The 23318-nt window shown below is 43.5% G+C and overlaps 2 protein-coding genes and 1 long non-coding RNA gene across 3 annotated transcripts; all 3 read right to left on the reverse strand.

Moving 5' to 3' along the window:
• Window positions 1–177: 177 nt before the first annotated feature.
• LOC120812440 (DENN domain-containing protein 5B-like) lies at window positions 178–13297 on the reverse strand. Its single transcript, XM_040168378.2, has 21 exons — window positions 12939–13297; window positions 9769–9878; window positions 8945–9653; window positions 8263–8450; window positions 6786–7298; window positions 6418–6649; window positions 6028–6178; window positions 5638–5728; window positions 5434–5553; window positions 5184–5336; window positions 4965–5043; window positions 4788–4863; window positions 4504–4632; window positions 4287–4408; window positions 3960–4105; window positions 3747–3865; window positions 3201–3385; window positions 2942–3024; window positions 2312–2438; window positions 1971–2145; window positions 178–1505 (listed from the first exon to the last, which is right to left on the reverse strand). The coding sequence occupies exons 1-21, from the start codon at window positions 13045–13047 to the stop codon at window positions 1322–1324; spliced, it is 3801 nt and encodes a 1266-aa protein (XP_040024312.2). The 5' UTR covers window positions 13048–13297; the 3' UTR covers window positions 178–1321.
• A 1615-nt stretch (window positions 13298–14912) lies between these two features.
• LOC120812441 (armadillo repeat-containing protein 10-like) lies at window positions 14913–18856 on the reverse strand. Its single transcript, XM_040168379.2, has 6 exons — window positions 18334–18856; window positions 17987–18132; window positions 17671–17805; window positions 17396–17572; window positions 17164–17235; window positions 14913–16996 (listed from the first exon to the last, which is right to left on the reverse strand). The coding sequence occupies exons 1-6, from the start codon at window positions 18590–18592 to the stop codon at window positions 16745–16747; spliced, it is 1041 nt and encodes a 346-aa protein (XP_040024313.2). The 5' UTR covers window positions 18593–18856; the 3' UTR covers window positions 14913–16744.
• A 3368-nt stretch (window positions 18857–22224) lies between these two features.
• Window positions 22225–22715, reverse strand: LOC120812577 (uncharacterized). Its single transcript, XR_005710666.2, has 2 exons — window positions 22498–22715; window positions 22225–22409 (listed from the first exon to the last, which is right to left on the reverse strand). It is a non-coding gene; the product is annotated as an uncharacterized LOC120812577 (long non-coding RNA).
• Between the last annotated feature and the right edge of the window lie 603 nt (window positions 22716–23318).

The following is a 23318-nucleotide window of genomic DNA, read 5'->3' on the forward strand; positions in this document are numbered from 1 at the left end:
GTTGATCAAGTATTTATTTGGCACACTATGAGTGTCAAATTCTTTGTAAACATGTAAAGCAGTTAATCGGGTCATACATGTACAGTAAACATTTTGCAATTAATAATTATTTTCCTGTGCATGAATTTTATTTCATTTTAGAAATCATAGATTTTAACAAATACCTGACCAAATCAGTTATTGTCAATGTTATCTTTAATCTTTGACAACACACGTTATAAATAACAGCTCATTGTTTTTTCTAAGCTGTTTTAAATTATAATAAAGGTGCGGTCATAGTGTTTACATAGTGCTCGCAGGACAGTGCAGGAGACAGAATTTTTGTAACTCTATAACTTTTAAATTAAAAATGTGACAACATAGAGTTTTGTAGAAACTCTACTCTACTCATTGTCTGACAACTAAATGTTTTAGAAACAAAAAGCATGACTATTATCCACATATTTAGTTAAGTGACTCCACAGTGGAATCTACTGTTTACACAGACACAAACAAGATAACTTTATACAGAAAAATATACCACAAAATCAGCACACTATAATAACAAACGAGAGCAAATATATTAAAGATCTGAAATAACATATTTACAATGAGAGAGGGAAAAACATTTTTTGTTTAGACACAATTAGGACACCGGTTTGGTTTCCGTTTTCACCAACAAAGGACTCTTCAGTAGGGGACCCCAAACTGAAGTAAACAATGATAAACAGGCAAGCTGTTAGACAGCATCATAATAGAACATTTTGTAATATATCCTCAATTGGGAACATCATCTTTGTAGAATATATTTAATAGGAGATCCAATGGATGAAGTCAAGGTTTTTTTTCTTTCTTTTTTCTTTCTGTACAATAAGGCCTGAGTCCTAATATTTTTAGATCAACTACTAAGATAAAGTAAACAATTTTTTTATTTTATTTTGGCCATGCATGTGCTTAGTTTGAAGTTCAAGTGCAAGCAAAACAGCAGTTGAAGGAGAGTTATGGTTGTCAGTGGGTCAGGTACATCTAATGGAGTGAGCTGGTAAATAACTTTCTATTTCTCCTTGAGGAAACATGAATTTCACAGTGTAAACAAGCATGGGAAAACCGGACTATTTCCTGAAGCAAATACAGCATATAAGACATTTACATCAGTGAACAAGGCAATATGTTTGGAGCTTGAGCTCCGAGAGACTTGTTCTGGTCCACTGTCTTCATTTGTGAAAAGGTCACATTTCCCAAGTGCCTGAATGTCCTTCCCTTAACCACACATGGCAAGATGAATGTTTGAACCCGTCTGCATTCCTGCAGTAAGTCACAGAGCCGGGGCTTATCTGTTGGGTCAGAGGTCAACTCCTTTGACCAGTGCAGCTTCCAGGGTAATGGTAAACTCGTTGAGTGTGTGCAGGATGCGGGACAGGGAGTGTACAGCAGCTCGGTTCCGCAACAGTGCGCCGTCCTCGTATGTCCTCGCTGTCAGGGGACACTCAGCCAGCAGGGGGAGCCACCAGGAGAGAAGCCGGTCCCTGCCAAGAGGAACAGGTCAGTGGTCAATTACAGTCCCATAAAGGCCTGGTGAGGTGAGTCGGCTGACTACGTGACAGAGGTTGCGCATGTGGCTTTCAACCGCAAGAAACAATCATTCAGAGTTCATTCAACATCAGTCCACAGCTCGACAAGACAAGAAGTCATATCGTTACGTTACAAGCATCGCACACAAAATAGTATATCAATAAACCATTCTTACGGTTTTAAAGCGGTTTACTTTAATTGAGAGAGAATAAGAAAAAATGGTTGAATGGACAAAAACCCACCTAGATTTTATTAAGACCAATTTATATTGTTGATGGAGAAACATGCAAAACTAAATGTTTTTTTTTATCATCACTAAAGTAATGAGGAAACTATTTTCAAACGGAATGCATATTTCATTTGAAGCATCAGTCCAATCACAAAGCTCTGCTTGCGGGATGCAAATGGTGACCACTTACCTGACTCCTAAGCAGACGAACAGCTGAAACTTTCCCTCTTTTCCAATGTTTCGTGACGTGCCATTGATGGCATTGACATAGTGACACAGTAAGTCGCAAGGGGGATCCTTGATCAGCATTGACCCGTGCATGTCACCCATTTGGTCAGCTGTCTCCATGAAAACCACTGCCTTTTCTATAGGAAACAGTTAGCCATATTGTCAGTTCATACCGTATTAATATGCAGATAATTAGAGGGAAATAGGTTGTAGAAGACCAACACTGTATGGTCATCACCGCTTGATGGGGACATCAACAAGAAGTAAAACATTGCTTTTAATGCACTCACACACATCACTTACCAACAAAGTCCCAAACAAACACATTCCTCTGGAAAAGACAGTTCGATTTGAGCCCGTGCAGGAGGAACTTCTCCAAGGAAAGCACCAGACTGCCATCACCACACAACAAGACCGTCAGGTTTCCCCTCTGGAATGAGAGAAATGGCAGTTAATAAAAAAGAGGTATTGAAAGAAAAAATCTCATCTCGCACCTTCAGTAAATCCCCACGTATGCAGTTTTCCCCAAATTCCCCACAGAAGAAAACTATTTGTTCATTTTTTATTTCAAAATGCTATTCTTTCATAAACAAAGAGAAAGCAAACAGAGTAAATGCTGTACACTGAAGATGTTATTTCGATGAATAGGAGGCCCATTAGAGAAAAATGAAAGTGATCCATCAAGTCTCTTCAGCGCTGTTAACTTGCAGTGCTGATGAGAGAGGATAGTCTGATACACAAACACAACAAATTATGCGTGGACTGGAGACGTCGGGGTAACAAACCAATGCTAGATAAAAATAAAACGAGCAGGGGATTGATAGCATTGCACATTCCTTATTAAATCAAATTTTATTGTATTATTATTATTATTATAAGCCTTTTTTGCTTATTCAGCCAACATGTTAAAACTATAAAAGTAGTTACACATACCTCTTGTTCGGGTTTGTGAAAGTGTTTGACAAGGTTATTTGCTGCTTCCCTCATGTCCTCATGTACTTCAGCAGACAGTATTCCTGATAATATAAAACAAAGAGACCTTACCAAGGGAAACACAAGGATAATTGATGATTTACGTAGGGGGAAGTGAGCACGAGCTAAACAGAAAGGCGACCCGGGAGCAGAATCTGTTATTGTACCAACAAGCAGGTCAACCATTGTACCGAAGAATGTGTTCTTTGTCACTACGTACTGGTTCGGCTGCCAAGCGATCCCAGCACGGCCCGCACACTCTGAGAGGGAGAGGCCGGCTCCGGAGGCGTCCCCGTCCACCTTGCAGCGTCCTCTTCCCCTTCGGGTAACACCAGCTGGCCGATGAGAACCCTCTCCAAGCTGTCGTCGCCCACGCCTTTCCCCAGCCATCGGCCACACGGGAACCTGAGGGGAAAGAAGAAGGATTCTAACATCATCGAACTTCAAAACATTCATTGTGCCGCCACATCGTGTTGTGTAGTGGGTGTGTATGGTTAATAGTTCTAAAGATGTTTGGATAACTGACAACAATTTTCAAAGGTGATACTCAGAGGACATTAGTTTATTACTTTATGGTTTTAAATGAACTCGCAAAGATTGTCATTGCAGTATATAAGGAGGCTCAGACGTTCAATACTTGAGTCAATATGTTGAATTGTGTCTTTACCGGACGGGCAGATCTTTTCCCCAAACACACTTAGCTGCTATGATTGAAGGTTAACTCAAGTGTTAATTGATGCCACCAGGGTCAAAATAAGAGGCTTACTTGTAGGTGTGTCCGGTGACCTCATTATAGACCATCACACTGTCGATCAGACACTTGGCCAGCAGGCCAGAGTTCTCCTGTCCCAGTTGCAGCATGCTCAGCCTGCCCAGGTTCTTGCACTGAAAGCAAAGCACAAAGCGCCGTGAGTCTTTTCTCTGTGTTTGTCTCTGCATGACACTATGTTTACCGTATTGCTGCAGAGTGTACACAAACCTGGAAGAAAATCTCTTGTGTATTCTTTGGGATCTGTCTAACGCCTGAATCCCCTAGTTCTCCCGACACACACACCCAAGGGTCAACTGTTGCCATTGCAATACTCAGCTTCTTCATGGGTGTTATGACGACACGGTATGGAATACCTGGAGAACCACGAGAGAGATTTAATTCACTTACATCTGACAATACTCTGAGTAAAAAGGATTTTCACGGCACGGGGGACACTTCAATGCCTCATTTGTCGGAAACTGTGTAATTGAAGTATATAGGGTCCTTATATATTTGCCAATACATTCTAACATTGTTTTGGTGAGGTTTACTTACTGATGGAGGTGAAGACGTGTGTGAAGCATAGGTAGTCCACAGTGTTGAGAGACAGCAGGTGGAACAGAAACTGCTCCCTTTCTTCCTCACAGAGCAGGAATGCATGAGGTTTATAAATCTGCCTGTCGGAAGAGAAAGCAACACACTATAAACTACTCCCAGAAACAATGGCCTTCTGTCTGCTTGTCATTGAGGTCAATTATAAGTGAGTTCTGACCTGAGCAGCTCCTGGTTTGCAAGCAGCTCTTTGAGGTGCTGGGACAGCATTTTCTTCTCCAGAGCCAGATGGATCCAGGCACGAGCCTGACCCACCTCAGACATACCCTCCGCCATGGTCTGGATAAACCTGGAATAAAACCAGATAAGTGAGAAAAATAAGCTTTTTCGGCATTTCATCTAATGATTCTTGGTCTGCAACCAAGACATCAGTTATTTTTTCATCTCCATTTTATAAATGGTGCACCACCCTTTCTAACACTAAAGCATGTTTGCTTTGGTTACCTTGTATCCTGTAATAGCGATCCTCTCAGGAGCAGAGTGCCAACATCAAACTTTCCCTGGTCAAAACCATTAGACCCTAAATAGACAATAGAGTTAAACACCTCTGACAATCCAACTCTTAGCTCACTGGTTTTACGCAAAAAAAACCCCCAAAAAACAGCAAGATTGTCCCCCGACCTGGAGACTCAGCCGGTATCTCCGTCTTCACCCGGGCCGCCTGATAGTGAAGCAGGTGGGACCAAAGAGCGGACTTCCCCTGCTCACGAATACACAGTCAATATTCAACCTGCTCATACAGTCGCCTCTTTGTGGTCCCGTGCATGATGCGGCAACAAACATGTTTTTTTTATATTTTGTTAATCTGAGCTGATATGGTGTGTGAAATATGTGCCTGACCTGTTTGAGCTGCAGACCGTGGCCCCAGGTTCTCTCCAGTAGGTCACACAGGCCGTGGATGAGTGTGTTTTCCTGCAGGCCCGTGATGTTGGCTTCTCCCCGACCCAGTTCCACGCTCTCCATCCCCATCCTCTCCATCAACATTCGTTTGGCCTATAAAGCCAGAGAGCCGGTTTGTGGTATTAACCTTGAGAAAGTGAATAAATCAGTGACACCGGGGCCTCCGTCGCCACGCAGATAGAGCTCTGACCTTCAGTCGACACTCGCTGAGCAGCCCGTCGACAAACTCCCGTTGAGTCTGAGTGACCGCTTGAGGCGACAAATCGAGTAGCTTCGCCTGGCGAAGGTTCTTCCTGGCAAACGTGTACTTCTGTCGAACCAAACAACAGGTAAATATATCAGACGCAGGCTTTCTATGGTGTGTGTCTGTGTGCGTGGGTGTGCGTCAGAGTACCGGTCTGTAGTCATTGTCCACCGCTGGGTTTTCAGTCACAATTGATCTCTTGAGGTCAGTCCTGCGAGATGCTGTGACACGTCCAGACCATCTGTTTACCCAGATAAGACCAAAAATAAATTCACAGTTCAGTTTATTGGGATTTGTTTGTATATATAAAATACATTCATTTTTCTACTGTGTGTGAATGAACTAAATCTAACTATCAACTGTGACTAATGAATGTACAAAAAGATAAGCATCACACAATTTAATAATCCAATCTGGATGACTAACCACAACCTAAAACATGTGCATATATTGGTTTAATCACAAATATTATTCACGGATCAGTTGAGCTGAGGTTGGGAATTACTCTTGTTACTGAATAACAGTAGAAAAAGGGCTCACTTGTTGGTGTTTTGTCCTTGAGCCAGCACGTCAGCCTGCAGCTTGGGGAAGTAGCCCGGATGGTGACGGCCCTGTCCGATCCTCATGTCCAGCAGGTGGGGGTGTATGGCAGTGTGGTCAGCCTTCAGCAGCCTGCACTCGATTAACTGAGCTGCAGAAACAAACCCAAATCGAAGGTTTGGGGTCCGACGGGGATATCTACCGTAAATAACTCATGACGAGTCGTGGGGATAACGATAAAGTGGCCACATCTTCTATCTTCTATGGATTATTTTAATTTAGTTAAACAGCCAGATTCAGATGCAAACATGCTGTCAATGAGGTTAGCAGAATATTTACTTGAATATACTTTAATTAATCTTATTTTGGTGATGAACATCGTCACAGTACCTGATTCAAAGACTGTGGTGCATTTCCTGTAGCGACAGTTACGGGAGTCCTCTTCGTCTGTGTCGTACAGTCGTTCCGTCTCCAGGCGGCTGTCAAACAGCTGCTGCAGTGGTTCTCTCTCCGCCCAGCGCGATATCACTTTCCCATCGACGAAGGAAGAAAACATGGATGTCTCCAGGAACCGGGACAAGAAGTGCAGGTGTGTCCCAGGCTGAACTGACAGGAAGGAACCCTGAAACATTGATGAGCACAAAGACAACATGGACAGTTTGATGAAGGGCCTGTCACAAAGTATTCCAAAAACACATCTTAGTGGGAGAATCAGTGGCATCAACACAGTATTTTATGTGTCTGTGCATTAACAGTACCTTGTCAAAGCTGAATGTTGCCTCTCGGTTGCTCAACCAGGAGTCCAAGTCAAGAGCGCTGTGGATGACAAACTCCTCATACCGGCCAAACAGGGCAGTAAAACGTCCCGCAAACACCTCCCTCAGCTGAATGTTTAGCTTTGCAGCCTTTAACTCTTCCTCCTCCTCCTTCTCCAACATGTGTCCCAGCGTCTTCCCTCCGTCGGACGTCTTTTCTCCTCCGCACCGGCGCGCCAGAGCCTGCAGCCTCTCCAGCACCTCCAGCTCCTCACCTCCCAGGTTCCCGTTCCTCCTGTCCTCCATCAGATCCTCCAGCACAAGGCTGCTGAGGCGAGGGGAGGCGGCGGCGGCGGCGGCTGTGGGCGCCGGGGCCGCACCGCCCCGTGGAGGGAGCCCGAAACGCAGCAGTACCTCACTCAACTCCTGGATCAAGTCAACCTGGTCTGGAAACACGGGGAGGTCCTCGGGGGCCTCGACGCAGCCGCTGTCAATGTCCACGAAGCACAGATTTGCCTTTGAAGCAGGAAAAAAAAAAACTTTTCAACCGGTTTCTGCATCAGATAATCATAACAGGTTTAACCAATCTCAATGCAGTGGCTGAGCTCTAACATCCGATGAAGATCTGATAGGAAGATTTACTTTCCATTAATAGAATCTGGCATTTCACTGCAATTAATCTCTTAGAGGATATTAGCAATTGAAGGATTATCTAATAAATACTGTTATCGCTGCAATACGGGAATTGTGGAAACCTTCAATGTCAGGCTTTCACTCTGGCAAAGAAATCAGAAACGCGTGCCAAGTGCCAAGTTCCAGATTTTGCCAATAAAGCTGCAGAGCAATGAAGTCCAGAAGTTTGTGAGAAAGACAAGCACTAATTTAAAAATACTGCTTCTATAAGCAGCGGTGGAGCACTCAGCAGTAACGCAACCTTCAACAGTGACCTCGGGCAGTCAGTTTACATCCTCAAGTTGATGCAATGTAGAGCGCACACTGTGCACCTTCATCCTCGTAGTTGATGTCTTCACCTCTTGATTATGTTTTGTCATCATCTCTGTCATTCTGTTTGCAATTTCAATTTTTTTTCCTGGGTGTCAATAAGGAATATGCCAATGTTACCAGTCTTTTGAGCATTTGGACGCTTAGATTAAGAAAAATCCAACTAAATGCTCCAACATTTCATAATCTTTTGCAATTTACCCCCTAAAGTGGAGATCCCCAATCATCATTAATTATTCAGTGAGTCTCATTGTTCTGGATCTCTAATGCTCTGCATTAATGCTTTCATCAACCCCTCTGGGTGTCTTTCAACTCCTCCTTTCTTGGTCAGCGCGACTTCAAAGAGACTTCAGTGAGATATTTGTGCAGCCTGAAGACATGCATGTGTGTCGGGGGGGAGGAGGTGTAAAGCTCTGGAGAAGTGCATTGTCCTGAAATCTTTACTGTCATGCTGACACAAGAAACTACGCTTGTGTACCTCGTGTGGCAGGTGGAGTGCGGATCGCTGAGTTCCATCTCTGCGCTGGATGCCTATCAGGAACGGCACAGGAGCATCCAGGAGGTGATGTAGCGGTGCTGAAACAATGGGCAGGTAGATGTGTTGCCACTGGAATGGGAATAGCAAAGTGGTGATGCCCTCTGCCACTGTCATCAAACGTTGGTAGTCTGAGGTGATGAGAAAGAGGAGGAAGAGACAGACGGTGTGTGAGAGAGAGAGAGAGAGAGAGAGAGAGAGAGAGAGAGAGAGAGAGAGGGGGAATCAGCAAAGGAAGCACCTGTATTTTCAAATACACCCCCTTAACTGTCATTTATTCAAGCTGTTTACGTGAGTCGCTGACACTATTTGATTAATATGTACATGCTACAGAGCGCAGCCCAATTACTTACTTATTTATTACATTAAATAAACTAAAATGTCAGTTCTTGACAGTATTTAACCTCAAACTCATCTGACCGGTTGTCATAGATTGTGTCAGGTTACATGTGGCGTAGTTATATTGGAAATCGTGTTCATTTATATATTTACATAATGTTATTAACGGTATTTTGTTAAAAGGGAAAACAGCTGCTCTGCTACTGCAAAAATGTTGCAAAAACTGTCAAATGTCTACATTTAAACTGCACTATGACCGTATGCGCTAAGTGAATAGTGAGCTTACCGCGGGAGCAAAGCAGGACCTGTGTCTCCAGAAGTGCACAAGTAAGTAGTTGGACCATGTTGTCTACGCCCAGCAGTGAGAACGCCTCCCCAAGCGGATACTCGGCCAGCGAAAGCTCGCCCGGGCCGGGCCGCTGGCACACGATGGGCCCCTGCACCCCGTGAAACCTCAGTGACCGACCCGGAGGGGGCAGGGGCACCTCGTAGATGATGTTATGGATGTAGCCCTCCAGCGGGAGGGGAGGGGCCGTGTGAGACGTCACCGCCTGGTGCAGCTGAGACAGAAACTCTCGAGCGGCTTGAAGGAAGGGGAGCGGCGTGAGGAGGCAGAGCGCCTTGGACACGTACAGAGTGTCCCGAGCCGGATCAAAGGAGCCCGCGCAGCCCAGGCAAGCGGACGCCAGAGATTCGGCATCCGACTCGTCCAAGCTGCTCACTAGCGAGTCCATGCTGGAGGTGGACGGCGAGGATGCAGATGAAGACGAGGACGACGGCGAGGAGGCAGATGAAGCTGAGTGGTGCTCCACGTGGTGCATCTGGCAGAGGACCTGCATGGCAGTGATGATCTGAGCACTCGTCACCTCCTCGTAGAAGGTGTGGACAAAGCCGTAGGAACGCGCGCCGTCGTCAAAAGACATCGCGAACGAGTGAAACTGAGGGTCGAGCTTGTCAGTGCGTGTGCGGAAGGAGAGACCCCTCGGCATGCAGAGCTGGGGAGAAAACAGAGAGCAAAAGACGAAAGAGAGGTTAAAGTGTCAAATGTAGTCCTTAATAACGACGTCAGTTAGTGGGAAAGAAAAAGGGCGTTTATGTCCAAGACCTTACCATGTTGACGGCATCTCTATTGAAGGGGTTTCTGTCTGCGCTTTCGGGGTAGTGCACCAGAACCTTGGACTTGAACGAACGTCCAATGGGGCTCTGCTGAAAGCCTTCCCCTGAAAGACAGACGCAGAGAAAAAGAGCGTTACTGAAATATATGACATTGGTACAGACTGGTCTTTGACCTCTGTGTCTGCTGAGGCAAGGCGGCATTGCACAATGTGAAGGACAAAACAGAGGACGTCACAAGAGGACAGCAGCTAGTATTTATGGAAAAACAACAACAAAAGTTCATCTGTTCTTGACAGCAAGGTCCATTTTGCAGCAAAAAGGGGAAAGCACCCTTCATCGCTGACACTCTGCAGAAGGAAACTCTCTTGCTTGAAGATAAAAATATGCTGCTTTTTGATATTTCTCTGTGCTCAGACTCCAGATGAAGGCGGAGAGATACTTATATAACAGCTACATGTGCATGAGAGGGTTTGAATGTGCAGCGTATACACGGAAAGTCACGATGCACAGATTTGATGCGTTGCCCCATCTGGCTCACGTTTGTCTCTTTTTTGGCTTCAACCAACATTGCCACGAGAAGAAAGACAGATGCAATTAGAAAACTTACCTTCTCTTTTCAGCTTTGACACACTGCTTACAAGATGACGCACAGCGCCCCCTCGAGAGAGAGATAGCTGCGCCACAGGAGTAAAGAGCACACTTGGGTGTTTTCTTAAAATAGCCTGTTATGTCGGACTAAGAGGCCAGGGGCACAGATGTAATTATTTATATAAAGTAATTCAGACAAAATCAGCAGATCCTCACAATTGAGATACTGAAACTAGTTTAGCATGTTTAGCTCGAATGCATTCGCGGTTTAGACATGAATCACAAAGATTTATGTCGACGCGTGGCTCCCCAAAATCAGGCATGCTTAATTGGGATGATTAAAGAGCCGTAGACGTCTGTCCTGTCCACCAAATGATTGACCCCCTATGTCCCATTTTTCACATGATCACATGAGAAGATGAAGTTGGATATAGAGATGTAATGGCAGCAAATCACAATTGGCACTGACAGAGAATTTTGCCTTTTTGGCTCAAACTGTTAAAATCACTTTGTTTTTGCGTTACATTTGTCCGTCCACTGGAGGTCTAATCATTGCCATAGAACAAGAAAGACTCATTTCTCTCTTCACCTCAGCCTGAGACACAAACGTGGTGCTGGGCTCGTATGAATGACGGATAAAAGAATCGACAGCCTGAAAATAAACTGATTTTTGCCTATATTAAGACTACAAAACATTATACATCTTTGCAATCCGTTCAACATTATGATGCAGCTTTCAAATGTTCGGTCAGGGAGTTCTCTCTCTCCAGTGATGTCATACACCCCCCCGTGACAGTCGAGGGATGAGGCCTCCGCCATCCGGCGACAGGCGACGTCACGTGACGTTTCGATAAGGCCGGAGAAAACACAGTGGCATCTATTGGGAAGCCAACAAGGGAAGATTGTTCCTCGGTAGGCAACCTCCAATGACACGAAAACAAACAAAAGATACTGGAAAACCTCACACGAACAAATGCTGGTGCATATGATAGAATAAACATCTCCTGCTTTATACAGATACAGCTTTATAGAAAACGGATGTAAAGTCAAACACAGAGGAATAAATCCCTTGGAAGGCGAGCGGAGCCCACTGCTGCAGTGGGCCTGAGATGACCCGCTGTTATATAAGCAGATTGGTGAAGCTTAGATGTACTAGCCACCAGCACTTTCACTCGCCGCAGGGGACCAGATATCAAAGTATGGTTAGTTAGAGCAGTAATTCATTCATTTTTTTTTTAATTCCAAAAGTTATTTGGCTGAAGCAGGAAGGAACGTCGGGTTACGGCTCCATTTGAGGTATGTTCCTGTTACAAAAGAACAACACACGGTGACTATTGTTCGCAATCCTGGAAGTGACATTCAATGTGTTGGTACACCTGCTCAGCTCTTTTTCCTTACAAAGACCAAGATGCGCACGCGCACACTCACACACACACACACACACACACACACACACACACACACACGGACCAGAACACGTGCAGACGTCACAAATGCCTCCTGGGTCAATCTGTCCTCAGCGTCAACAAATCACAGTGGGAGAAAGCGAAGCCACTTGTCGTCTCTATTTCTGACGACCAGCAGCTGAGAAGCGTTCCATCACAAAAATTCTCTGCAGCTGTCATCGCTGTGGCGACCCCCACATCCACCTACCAGCCAGCATTAATATCCTCCAACATTTGGCTTTTGGTGTGAAATGGACCTACTGTGTTAAAAACTGAAAAAAGCCCATCTCTGTTTGAGAGAACAGATCTGCCATCACGTAGATTATCACTGCTTTCATATCTTTACATCTCATCCTATTTATATCTGGGAGCTGGTTCTCACACATAGTCCTCCGGTGAACCACAGGCTGCTCCATCTGTGCTCCAGCGTTAAAGGGCATGATATGCTGTCGTCCTCCACTCTTCTCAACCCTTTCTGTTCCTCATCCAGCAGTGGGTGACTTGCAGAAACCAGCGATGATATAATCAAATTTGACCTACACTGCTTTCTTTAAATAATATGAATAAAACACATAAACAAGACCATAAATATGTTCCCCCAAGCAGAGACAACAAGAGGGTGAGACCATATCATTTTCCTTTTAAATGATTTCTTCAGATTCACGGTAAACGGTAATTATCTTGAGTTTTGTGTTTTTATTTATCTGCATTACAGGCTCCTCAAAATATACATGCATGTACATGTTTTAGACCATTTGTTTATAAATACCGATATCCTCCCAAGAAAAGGTTATTATCTCATTATGATTATGAATAAAAAGGCTATTGGCCTGAATATCAGCTATTCTACAGAGGCCTTATGCAGATACATGATGTTGTCAACAAGGAGAAAGAAAGGAAGAAAGAAATGTGGCGTCCAATCAAAACATATTCCAATAGATGCCCCACCCCACACACACACACACACACACACACACACACACACACACACACACACACACACACACACACACACACACACACACACACACACACACACTGCATTTTATTTGACATAAAACAGCAAATGTGTAAAGGACGACCCCGGATGTGCCTTTACATGCAATGAGTGGATTCTTTGGACCCGTCTACCTGCTGCGTCGTCCGGCTCCAGGCCCGTGTCCGGGTCCACTCCGCACTCCACGAAATAGTGGGCGAATCGGCAGGAGGCCGACCCCGCGGCCGCCGCGGTGCCGCTCATCCTCGACGCGTCGGTGGCGTGAGAGCTCCGTCTACTTCTGCTGCACGGTGTGCATGTTCATCGCCGATGCGGCTGATCTGAAAGGTCCCCCCGCTTCCCCCTTTCTCCTTCCCCCAATATACGCACCACCACCACCGACCCCCACACCGCGTCTCGGCCGTGCTTCCGTGTGACGACGCGCCCGCATCCACTGTGAGACTGTGATGGAGCTCAGCGGGACGCAGCGACGGTCTCCTCGCCGCTTCAGAGTGGGAGAGAGAGAAGGGGGAGACAAAGACCAAAACGCATCATGGGACAATCATTATTTAATAAAGGTTTATTCTTAAAGGATGTCGCCCAAATTCAACACCCACATCACAAAAATCACAATTTGTCATAGGAATATTATGGATTCAAAAATAATACATATATTTTTTTCTTTAATATTTCTACAATAAATCGTGATTACTACTGTGTAGAGGTACAGTATTAACGATTTTCAAAATATGTTATGTTATCAAAACCTTAAAGGAAAGCTCATTCAAACCGTACATGTTCTATGAAGGTCGGCTTACTGCCTGTGCAAACAGCTCTGCTCGACAGTGGGCATTTATAAAGTTGAAAATAATCAAAAATCTGTTTTTAGACCTGAATCTGTCTTTTACAAGAAGTTTGAATTCTAAGCTTGACGTGTGGAGTTTGAAAGAAGAAAGCTGTATTAGTCACAGGACACCTGAATATGCATTGTGTTGCATTCAATATTGACCCACATAACTGCTTGGACCAGTTTTCTAAAAACTGACTCTTTTGCATCCTCCAAAGTCACAGCAGAGCAATGATGACCGTTCGATATCAGTCCAATCTGTATTACAGCTCTGTGGATATAATAACCTCTAACTAAGTATAGCATCTCTATTTAGGGCCCGACCACCAACACAGTTGGAGCAGAGAACATATTGTTCTTCTAATGTCGACTATAATTATCATCATCCTTGCAAAAACAAGGTGCTTGGGATACCAGCAAGGTTACGACTTTTCTTTTATGTTCTACAATGAGTGTGGAGTTGCTGAACAAAAACAAAAGATTTTATGCAGATTTTGGTAACCCCAATATTGGGGTTACCAAAATATGCATAAAATCTGCATAAAATGTTGTCTGTGTTTGTACCGTGAAAGAACATACAAAAAGTTTTCTTGGAGGAAACCCTTAAACCCAACAGCAAGTTGGCCATTCGTTGTACTTTAACAAACTCCTCCTAGAGATTGAATCCAATTTACTTCATATTTCAGCGCTATGATCTTCGCACTGAGGGTACAATATATTAAAAGGTCAAATAATTATTACACTATGTATGTGTAACGTACAGCAAAGAAACCCTGTTTGCCATGAAATATGCTTTTTCTAAGACGGCCGTACTTTAATCGGCTCCAAATGTCTTGTGTGTTGTTACATCCTGATCATGAAGACATTATTCTGATAATTTGGAATTCTAGTAGTAACAGTAGCAGGTCATAGGTTGTGCCTCCTCCTCCTCACAGATTATGAAGATCCATCTAAAATGTTGTCAGACACACCTTAAGACAATAAAGATCTTCACGGTGGCGGCTCTGTGAATTTAGATCCGTCGCCATAAACAAACTGATGTAATTTGACTCCACATCATCTTATCTTTCCCAAATGTCACATGTTCATGAGTCTGTGGGCTTGAAAGATTTCTTTTAAGAAAATATTTAATTGCAGTCATAGTGCCACTATGTTGAAACCCATAAGTAATGTTGAAAAAGGTTACAGAATGATATTTTAGATGCATGGCCAAAAGGCAGTCCAACTTTCACAATGCTACTAGTTTAATCTATTTCAGTAAACAAATACGAATGATAATCAATAATATTTCACATTGAGCATTTATTGAAACATTCAGAAAGACAAAATAAACATTTTTTCATTAAATAAATATGGCGATTTAGGCCACAAGTAAACCAGCTTCCTGCTGTTTGTGTTTACGTAAACCATATTGCCTGAAACAGATTTAGGATTTGCGTTTAAGTCAGTGTCCAAAATTAAAAACGTGCAGCATTTCTTTAGACCTGGTCTGGCTCGTGTCGTAAAATCCTTGCAATAGAAATCATATTCTGAGATAATCGTCACATCTTTCATGCGTTTAGATGTTAAACTAGGAGATGGCTCCACAACACCGGTCAGACAATATGTGGATGTGTTACTTTCAGCTGATCTCATTATAGAAAATTGCATAATATAGGATGACAAGGCTTGTATTTAACACTCATCTCTTTTGTTAATCAACAATCAATGGGTGCAAAAGAATGTTCATTTAAACTAAGTAATAGATTTTGCAGACCTTTGTCAGAGGTCGATCCCTCCTCAACTCATTTTCAAGCTGCATTTCTGCACGACATTCGTGTTGGCCGAAACAATCAGTCCAGACATCCTTTTCCCCTGCAACTTCCTCCAGCTCCACCCGGGGGAATTCACAGGTGTTTCTGAGAGAGATGCAACTCCACCAGCGCATCCTGGATCAAACCTGGGGTTTTATTCAAAGTCTGCTTAGCTTATATCAAGTGTCCCAACCACTTGTGCAAGCTGCTCTTAACGCAAGGGAGACAGTGTTTAAACTCCAAGTTCTTCCTATAGATGCACTTATGTAGGGATGCAGCGATATGACTTCTTCAGTACCAATATCGACACCTGGGCATCGGCGGATCCAAAGTTCAATACCTGTGTTTAATTAATAAGCCGTATACCTTACAGTGTGGAAGAGACGGAGGTCATCATTTTATGTGAAGGAAAATCAGGCTTCACTTAAACATATCTTCTTAACATGGTCAAAGAGAATGCAACAAATACATAAATATGAATTTAATTGTTATTAAATATAATGGTTTCAAATACCTGATCCAACTATTTGGGTCAGTATCGGACTGACGTCAGTAACGCTGCATCCTCGCACTAAACTTCTCATATCGTCAAAGAACATGAGCGCAACAGTCCTGTATGATGACCTAATTCTGTCTCTTCCAAAGTCAAGATGCACTGATGCTTACATTCAATTCACCAATGAAGATAACATCTTGAAGACCATCATCCTTAAAACCAACGTGCTGATAAATGAGAGGACAGGAGTTGTAGTCCAGCCATGTGACAGTGTCTCCATGGCGAGAAACCTCGTGGACTTTTCATTTAAGTGTCTCCCTGTAGTAAAGAAGGGTACAAAGTTAGTTTGTGCTGCACGGGTCTTTCTGACATTATCTCTAGAAAATGTTTGGCAGTGGGTTTAGATTCAGAAAATTTCACCTGGAGCAGGACTTCAGAGAAAGCAGGTTCACTTCTCAGAAGAAAGGGCACTGTGGATCTTTGAAAGGAAAGATCCACAGTGTCTCCGGCAATAAGGAGGAAATTCATTGGTTGCAAAGGGTTTTTTCAACTCATCGCGCATTGATTAAATGTAGTGAAAGAAAGTAAAATACAAGGGAAAAGTGGAATAGATCACATATCTGTGGTATTAACACTTATCTGGGGAATACTTTAGATGCAAAGAGAATGTGTGTAAGTTGAGTATCCATCCGCAGGCGGCTATGCTGCATTGAATATTAGAAGATTACAGTCAACAGATATATAATAGAACTAGACGGGCAATGGCTTTGGCAAAATCGGTCGAGACAAAAGCTGCGTGTGGATGGAGAGTGCAGAGAGAGACGTCTATGTCAAGATGCGGGCCACCTGGGACTGAATCTCAACATCAGGGTGTGAAAGCAGCTGGACCAGTCGGCTGTGTAGCTGGGAGGACTCATCTAACATGACCCGGAAGAGGCAATCCTGAGTCCGCCGCAGTTCATCGGCCACCTGCGCCGAGGCCCTCCAGGCCTTTAGGTTCCCGGCAAACGTCAGCAGTCGCAGAAGCACCGCGGTGGCTGTCCGTGAATCAAACAGCAGCACGACCGAGGCAGGTGTCTACGACAAAAAGGAGGAAGGACTTTCATCAAAATGGGGATTTATAATGAAGCGTTGAATGACACTACTAGTGATCACAAACAAACGTAATCTATTTAATCCATTTTCTTATTTGATGAGCTCTTAATCCTGATCCATGCTAACGTACACAATCTCATTATTCTTACCTGAGCTTGAACAATGTCATCCATCATATCTGGATTGGACGACAAATTAACAAGGACTTTCGAAGCCTGAATCTGAAAAGACAAATATTTAAAGTGTTTCATTCGCACACATTACATTCAAAACTCTACTGGCCTGATCGGTTTTCCAAGAGCTACAAGCTTTTAAACGTTACAAAAAGGTATTCAACAACGTAAAGACGATCAACCAGGTGTGACCTAAAAAGAGACCAACCTGTAATGCTTCTTTGCTCACAACAAGCAGAGAGAGTAAAAGGGTAATGGATTTCTTCAGCAAGTGTTGGTGTTTATCTGTGACGGAAAGGTTCGTCAGCAGCCTGAGAGCAGCAAGCTGAGGGTCCGAATTCACTGATGACATCTCAATCAGCTCCAGCACTTGTGGGACATAAACCTATAAAAAAAAGGTGTGGACATGAACATTCAAACAAAACATGATCATGTTCAGCAACAGATTGCATGATATTTTCTGTACATTATAGGGCAACATACCTTTATTTGTTCCTGGTTTTGGATGTTCATACATAGATTATTCAATGCATTCAGAGTCTGCACTCTAACCTCTGCCAGGGGATCAGAGAGGAAACCAGCTATGATATGAATCCCTTCAAAGTCCCGTATAAGATTCTGGACAATCAGTAAAAAGGGAAAGAAAAATGTCAGAAAGCATTCAGAGCTTTGTGTGGCACCACTTACAAAGCACATCAGCTGCATCTAACTAGATCCCCTTAAAACTTCACACGAAGCATTTTAGAATGAACCTCACTCACACAATGTGTTGTTTAAAAGAAAGTGGACTTTCACTCACCTGATTCACAGTGAAGGCAGCAGAATTCCCCAATGTCAGCAGCATCCGGCATCGCTCGGATGGATTACTGCTGGTCTTCAGACACGACAGCAGCATCTTCAAGTGCTGAGGATCCAGGTTACCAGAGGACTGCTGGGTGATTTCCCCTGTGGAGGATGAACCACACAACAAAGATGCACATTTAAACGTGCTTGCACTGAAGGAGACCTGGCTGTGGTTATTGTTTTCAGTCAAAACAGCCAACTTGTGTGTCAAAATATGAGTGTATATGCGCGCTTGAAGTTTCTCATCTTGGGATATAAGGTCGGGTTTGTGTAGCCAGCGTGCGAGCTTCACGGCTTCATTACCCGATGCAGCATCCACAGGTCGGGGAGCGACGACGTCCAGTCCAGACACCCTGGCCAGCAGGCTGCCCGGCGGAAGGGGCGCTTCGCTGGACTCGCTCCTCCTGACCCCGGGACTCTCATTGGCAGCGCTTTTCTTGTTCCTCTTGAAGCCTCCGCCGCTGAGGAGTTTGTATAACCCGTAGGAGGCTCCAGCTCCGGCAACTATTCCGAGGAACGCTCTCGCGTTGCCGAACCGGGGAGCGATGCTGCCGTCGCCCATGCTGCGTCTTCGCGTTAGCTAAACTCAGTTAGCTACAAACTCAAAGTCAGCTAACGTTGAGTCGGATCGTCAGACTCGCCAGCTGACTAACCCGCCCCCCCCCCCAGCTAGCTGCCGACGACCCCCACACGAACACAAACAGACCCACTCATACTGTTGACTGGTTCTTTGACGTGGAACCCGGAGAAGTGTGGAGAAAAGCGGCGGCTCTCAACGCTGAGCTGTTGCGTTGTTGCACGCAGCTCGTGTTGCCAGGTTTGACGGACAAAGTTTAAAATCCGCCCGACGGACATATCGCCTCGTCGCAATTATTTTAGAGCTTTGACGGGATCACGATAATAGGATTGATGTTTATGTGCAAGAAAGTGCCCATAAAGTACAGTTAGCCAGGAGTAACCCCGATCCAAATTACGTTAAGCCAGTCATTTGAAAGAAATCCGCCCAATCTGGCAACGCTGTCTGCAGTGCTGTAGTGGTAAAATTAGAGGTGGGTAAACTCTGAATTTTGTGATCATACAGACCTCGACGCGATGCGAAGCAACGCAACACAAAGTGTCACGACTCTGTAAGGCTGTCCTGGCTATATTGCATTATGTTATCAGTAAAAGTCATATACAATCAATGACAATGAATACATGTGTTAGTAGTTTATTAAATTTAAGAAAACAGTAAAGAAAAGTATGTCAACACAACACAACAACACAATTGCAGATTAAGAACTATCTACATACGGAGTCTCCTTTTCACAGTAGTGCCCAGAGGGCCTCCTTGTCCTCCACGTCAGGTCCTGCCTTGCACAGAGGAGCCATGAACCCCAGAACAGGCGTTCTGGGGTTCATGGCTCCTCTGTGCTTCTCTCTCTATTGGGCCTGGTGTTTCTCTCCCTGTGCTCTCGGCATCATTGCCTGTCCTCTCACTGCCTGAACAAATATGTTGAATTAAGAGTTAATGTCAGGGATTTAAGCCAGTGCACCCCTAGTCAGGAAATTATAGTACGTGTAATAATGTTTAGTGTTAGAATTATAGTTTGTGTGATGTTAGATAATAGTTATTACATTTACATGTTAGATGAAGTGAATGCAATTTCAATCAAACACAATTCATAGTCATTTAAATCATATAAACACTGTACACATTAACATTCTGTCACAATGTGATGTTAAAACCTGGGGACTGATGCCAATTGCCGTCCTTTATGGATTTCATCCAATTTTATCCCCAAAGAGGGTTTTTTGGGAGTTGTTTCTCCTGTCAGGTAATAAATGAACAACTTAATGTAACGCAGCCGACTGAGGAAAATGTCTTGAGAATTGAACCACATGAACTGTTTTAGATCTTATGATGAAGTGTGATGAACGGTGATCATTAATGACTTGTTGTAATTAAAGTGTACTAGTTATAAGATGAAGACTTAAACAATGTATGCTTTGTTAAATTCACTCATTGAGGCATAAAGCTAAACATATCTACATTGAATGCATTGGAATGTGAGGGACAGATGGTACAGAGAGGTTTCAGGTTACAGCTGCAGCTTCACACCTCGACGTGAAGGGGACAGTCCAGGAGGAGACACTCTGAAGAAGAAGCCAATGACATTCAAATGCACCAAGGAAGACACACCTCAAGAGTTTTCAAAGGACCAAAGCGGGGAAAGGACTGTTAGAATTTTCCTGCAGCCGCTTTGATAAGTCGCTTCAGACTTGCTCAGAGGATTCTCTATTTCGGGAAATATTTTACTGTTCGCTTAGTATTTCACTTTGTAATTGCATTCCTTATAACGTTGTTTAGTTATTAAATACTTTTTGATTTTTGAATTTAAACGAATTGACTCATTCGTGTCCTCGTTTCCGGCCGGGACGAGAACAAAGGAGTGAGGCCTCCTTCGAGAGCTTTCCGAAACCCAAACATTAACCAGTTAAGCAGCCTGTCAATTACACTGACAACATAAGTTAAAGGAACACTCATGTACTACCTATGTCATCATAAATAGCCTATACAGCATGTTTTTTTTCACATTGAGAACTGACTTGTTTTCTAATCTACGCGTCACCAGGCGTTTTTCTTTTACCGTGCACGACCAGCGAACACAGAGCGCGACTACTACCCCCCCCCCCCCCCCCCCTCCCCCCGTCGGACCTTCTCGACCGGTCCGCGAAATATTGTCTGACATGAAACCGGTCCGTGAGGTAAGAAAGGTTGGGGACCACTGGGCTGATCCACAGCGTGTATGTGCCTCCTGGATCCTGATTGGTCGCTGCTGCAGCCGCAAGGCACTGATTGGATCCTCACAGACCGTAATACAGCGCAGATGAACATGATTCAGACTACGCCGTTTATATGTTCAACAATAGGAAACGTAGTCTTAGCTGTTTTAAAATTACACCAAGTTTATTTTGGATTATTCCAACGGAAGAATACAAGGCGCAGGGAACTTTGAGGTGCGTAAACGCTATTTATAGGTGCGTAAACGCTATTTCCAAAATTCCAGAGGTGCGTAAACGCCGTTTACGTGCGTTTACCCTCCACTACAGCCCTGGCTGTCTGGCAGCTCCGCTTTACCGAACAAATGTTTTGCTGTATAATTAGCAAATAGTTTGTTCCATTGGGAAATATTTCATGAAGTTTTTGAAATATATATTAAACAATTAAGCGCAACGTGCGGACTGAAGAAGTGTGTGAAGATTTGTGCGATATTACGCTCTTGTTGCAGAAAATGTCACTATTTCGCCCAATATTAATTTTTCGTGAATATGGAAAACTTGGGCCATATTATAATTCGACAATATAGGACTTATTGACAGCGTCCTATCTGTCATGTCCCAAAGATCGGAGTTTCTGAGACTTGTGGCCCAGATAACTCAGTTTTTTTAGTCACTGCTTAGAGTGAAAGTATTTTATATCTCGTCCATTTCCTCACATTAAGAGATCATGTCCTTTTATGTGCATATTAGCTATAAAGTACTCTACGCAAGATTTATTCAACGTTACATTTATAATGAGAGCCTGTAGAGATCTTAGGCAGTATTCAGTATGTCCAATACTGTACAGGTAGAGTTAATTCATTGTTTGATATTCATGCAGAATGACAAGTTTACCGTCTTGTTATATTTGTAGAGCATTTTTTCTGTTCAATGTTAAATTTGTTAAATGTTAAATGTGTGGCGGTCATTAAAACATTATATCTTGTTTAAACTCTAAGGTACATTTTTTTGCTGATGCAGAACAGTGCCTTTCAACAACCTCTGCAATGACATAGAGTTTTTACGACCCAGGTGACACCGCGGGACAGTATGTTCAGCGCCTACGTAGCTTCAAAAATCAGATTCTCATGTTTTTCTCCAATGAAAACAGATTTGTTCTGTATTCCTTTCTAGATGTCCTGTGGTCTGTTCGAGAATGCCTACTGCTGTTATAGGAACAATTGAACAAACTTGTGTTTTTTATGCGCTGCAAGCATTATATGCTTTACTCAAGATTGATGTTTTAAAGGTTTTTGTTTACCGGACGAATTGAAAATAATCAATTGAGAGGCATGTGTCAATAGCTTTTCAGTGCTTAAATATTGTCATTAATCAACCTAGAAATACAGTTGAACTTGTCCTATGTCAAACAATCAAGAGGTAAAAAAAAACTAATATTTCATGGTTTTATTAGTTACAGCTGCATGGAACTGCAGAATCTTCCTCCTAGTTCAAGGTAGCAGGAGATTCTTGTGAAAACAAAAACAAATTATTCAAAATTTAGTTGTGTGAGCCATCACAATCACAGTGTGAATACGTACCATATTTACAAGCAGACCGACGATCAGCCACTTCACCTGTATTCAACGATAGTTTACATATTTTGATTTCAATGACTCATAAGCACAGTTAAATTCATAAGTAAAATACCAGAGTTTTCCATACCATGTTATTTCTTGAAGTTGATTCCTTTGAATGTTGAAATCCTTTTACATTGTGGGTTCTAGTGTTCTTGTATTTATCCAGTCGATATGGTGCATAGAGTTTATAGATGACGATTACATGATTGTTGCTGACAGTATAGCTGGGAGTTTCTTGCACCATGCTCATGTGAGATTGAATTATGGATTCCAGTTCCTGGGCATAGCTTACGTTCTAAAGTTTAGCAACGTTAACAAATTTGAAAATTTCTAACTATGTGAAATGGCAGCGACTAGATGCCGCTTCAGTTTCTCATCTTTTGACTGGGCAGTTGGGTTGAGAGGATGACCAACACTTGCGCTCTTGTCTTTGAGATGACCACCATCAGTCTACTTGAGCCATAAGAGCTGGGCGGTTGCACAGTTTACCTTGTGTAGAATCTGACTGGCTTTCTCTTGAGGGACAGATTCTGAGCATCATGTGGGCGGCTGGTTTAAACTCCAAAAAGAGTGCTACTCTGTGAAGGGTTATTAGAGCTGGACGACACCGAACCCGTGGATCGGGGCAGATGGGCGGTAGGCATGTGGTTTATATAATTTGATAGCGTGCCAACAGTGTATTGATAGCCCTGAGATGATATGGCCGGTCTTCTGTCATGTTCTGGTTGAGAATCTGGGACGTAGAGTTGACCCCTCGGCGGCATGACACGTGGAACCCGACGATAGGAACTCAAAGGTGTGCGCATCGGTGCAGACAGGATTTGGTCTGAAGTCACCCTGCTTGTTACATCTCTAGCAAGTTCTAAACCACGAGATGGTTTTTGAGTTTCCTTTGTAGAGTCTTCA

This window comes from Gasterosteus aculeatus, chromosome Y (assembly GCF_964276395.1).
Source record: "Gasterosteus aculeatus chromosome Y, fGasAcu3.hap1.1, whole genome shotgun sequence".
Classification (NCBI taxonomy): domain Eukaryota; kingdom Metazoa; phylum Chordata; class Actinopteri; order Perciformes; family Gasterosteidae; genus Gasterosteus; species Gasterosteus aculeatus.

Excerpts from the sequence above, each read along its gene's own strand:
- LOC120812440 (XM_040168378.2), bottom strand. The coding sequence starts at position 13,047 with ATGAGCGGCACCGCGGCGGCCGCGGGGTCGGCCTCCTGCCGATTCGCC. Across the intron at positions 3,866-3,959 it reads CACAAGAGATTTTCTTCCAG|TGCAAGAACCTGGGCAGGCT; the intron begins GTTTGTGTACAC and ends CTTTGCTTTCAG. Across the intron at positions 2,146-2,311 it reads GTTTGTTTGGGACTTTGTTG|AAAAGGCAGTGGTTTTCATG; the intron begins GTAAGTGATGTG and ends TGTTTCCTATAG.
- LOC120812441 (XM_040168379.2), bottom strand. The coding sequence starts at position 18,592 with ATGGGCGACGGCAGCATCGCTCCCCGGTTCGGCAACGCGAGAGCGTTC. Across the intron at positions 17,806-17,986 it reads CTGCCTTCACTGTGAATCAG|AATCTTATACGGGACTTTGA; the intron begins GTGAGTGAAAGT and ends CTGATTGTCCAG. Across the intron at positions 17,573-17,670 it reads AAAACCAGGAACAAATAAAG|GTTTATGTCCCACAAGTGCT; the intron begins GTATGTTGCCCT and ends TTTTTTTTATAG.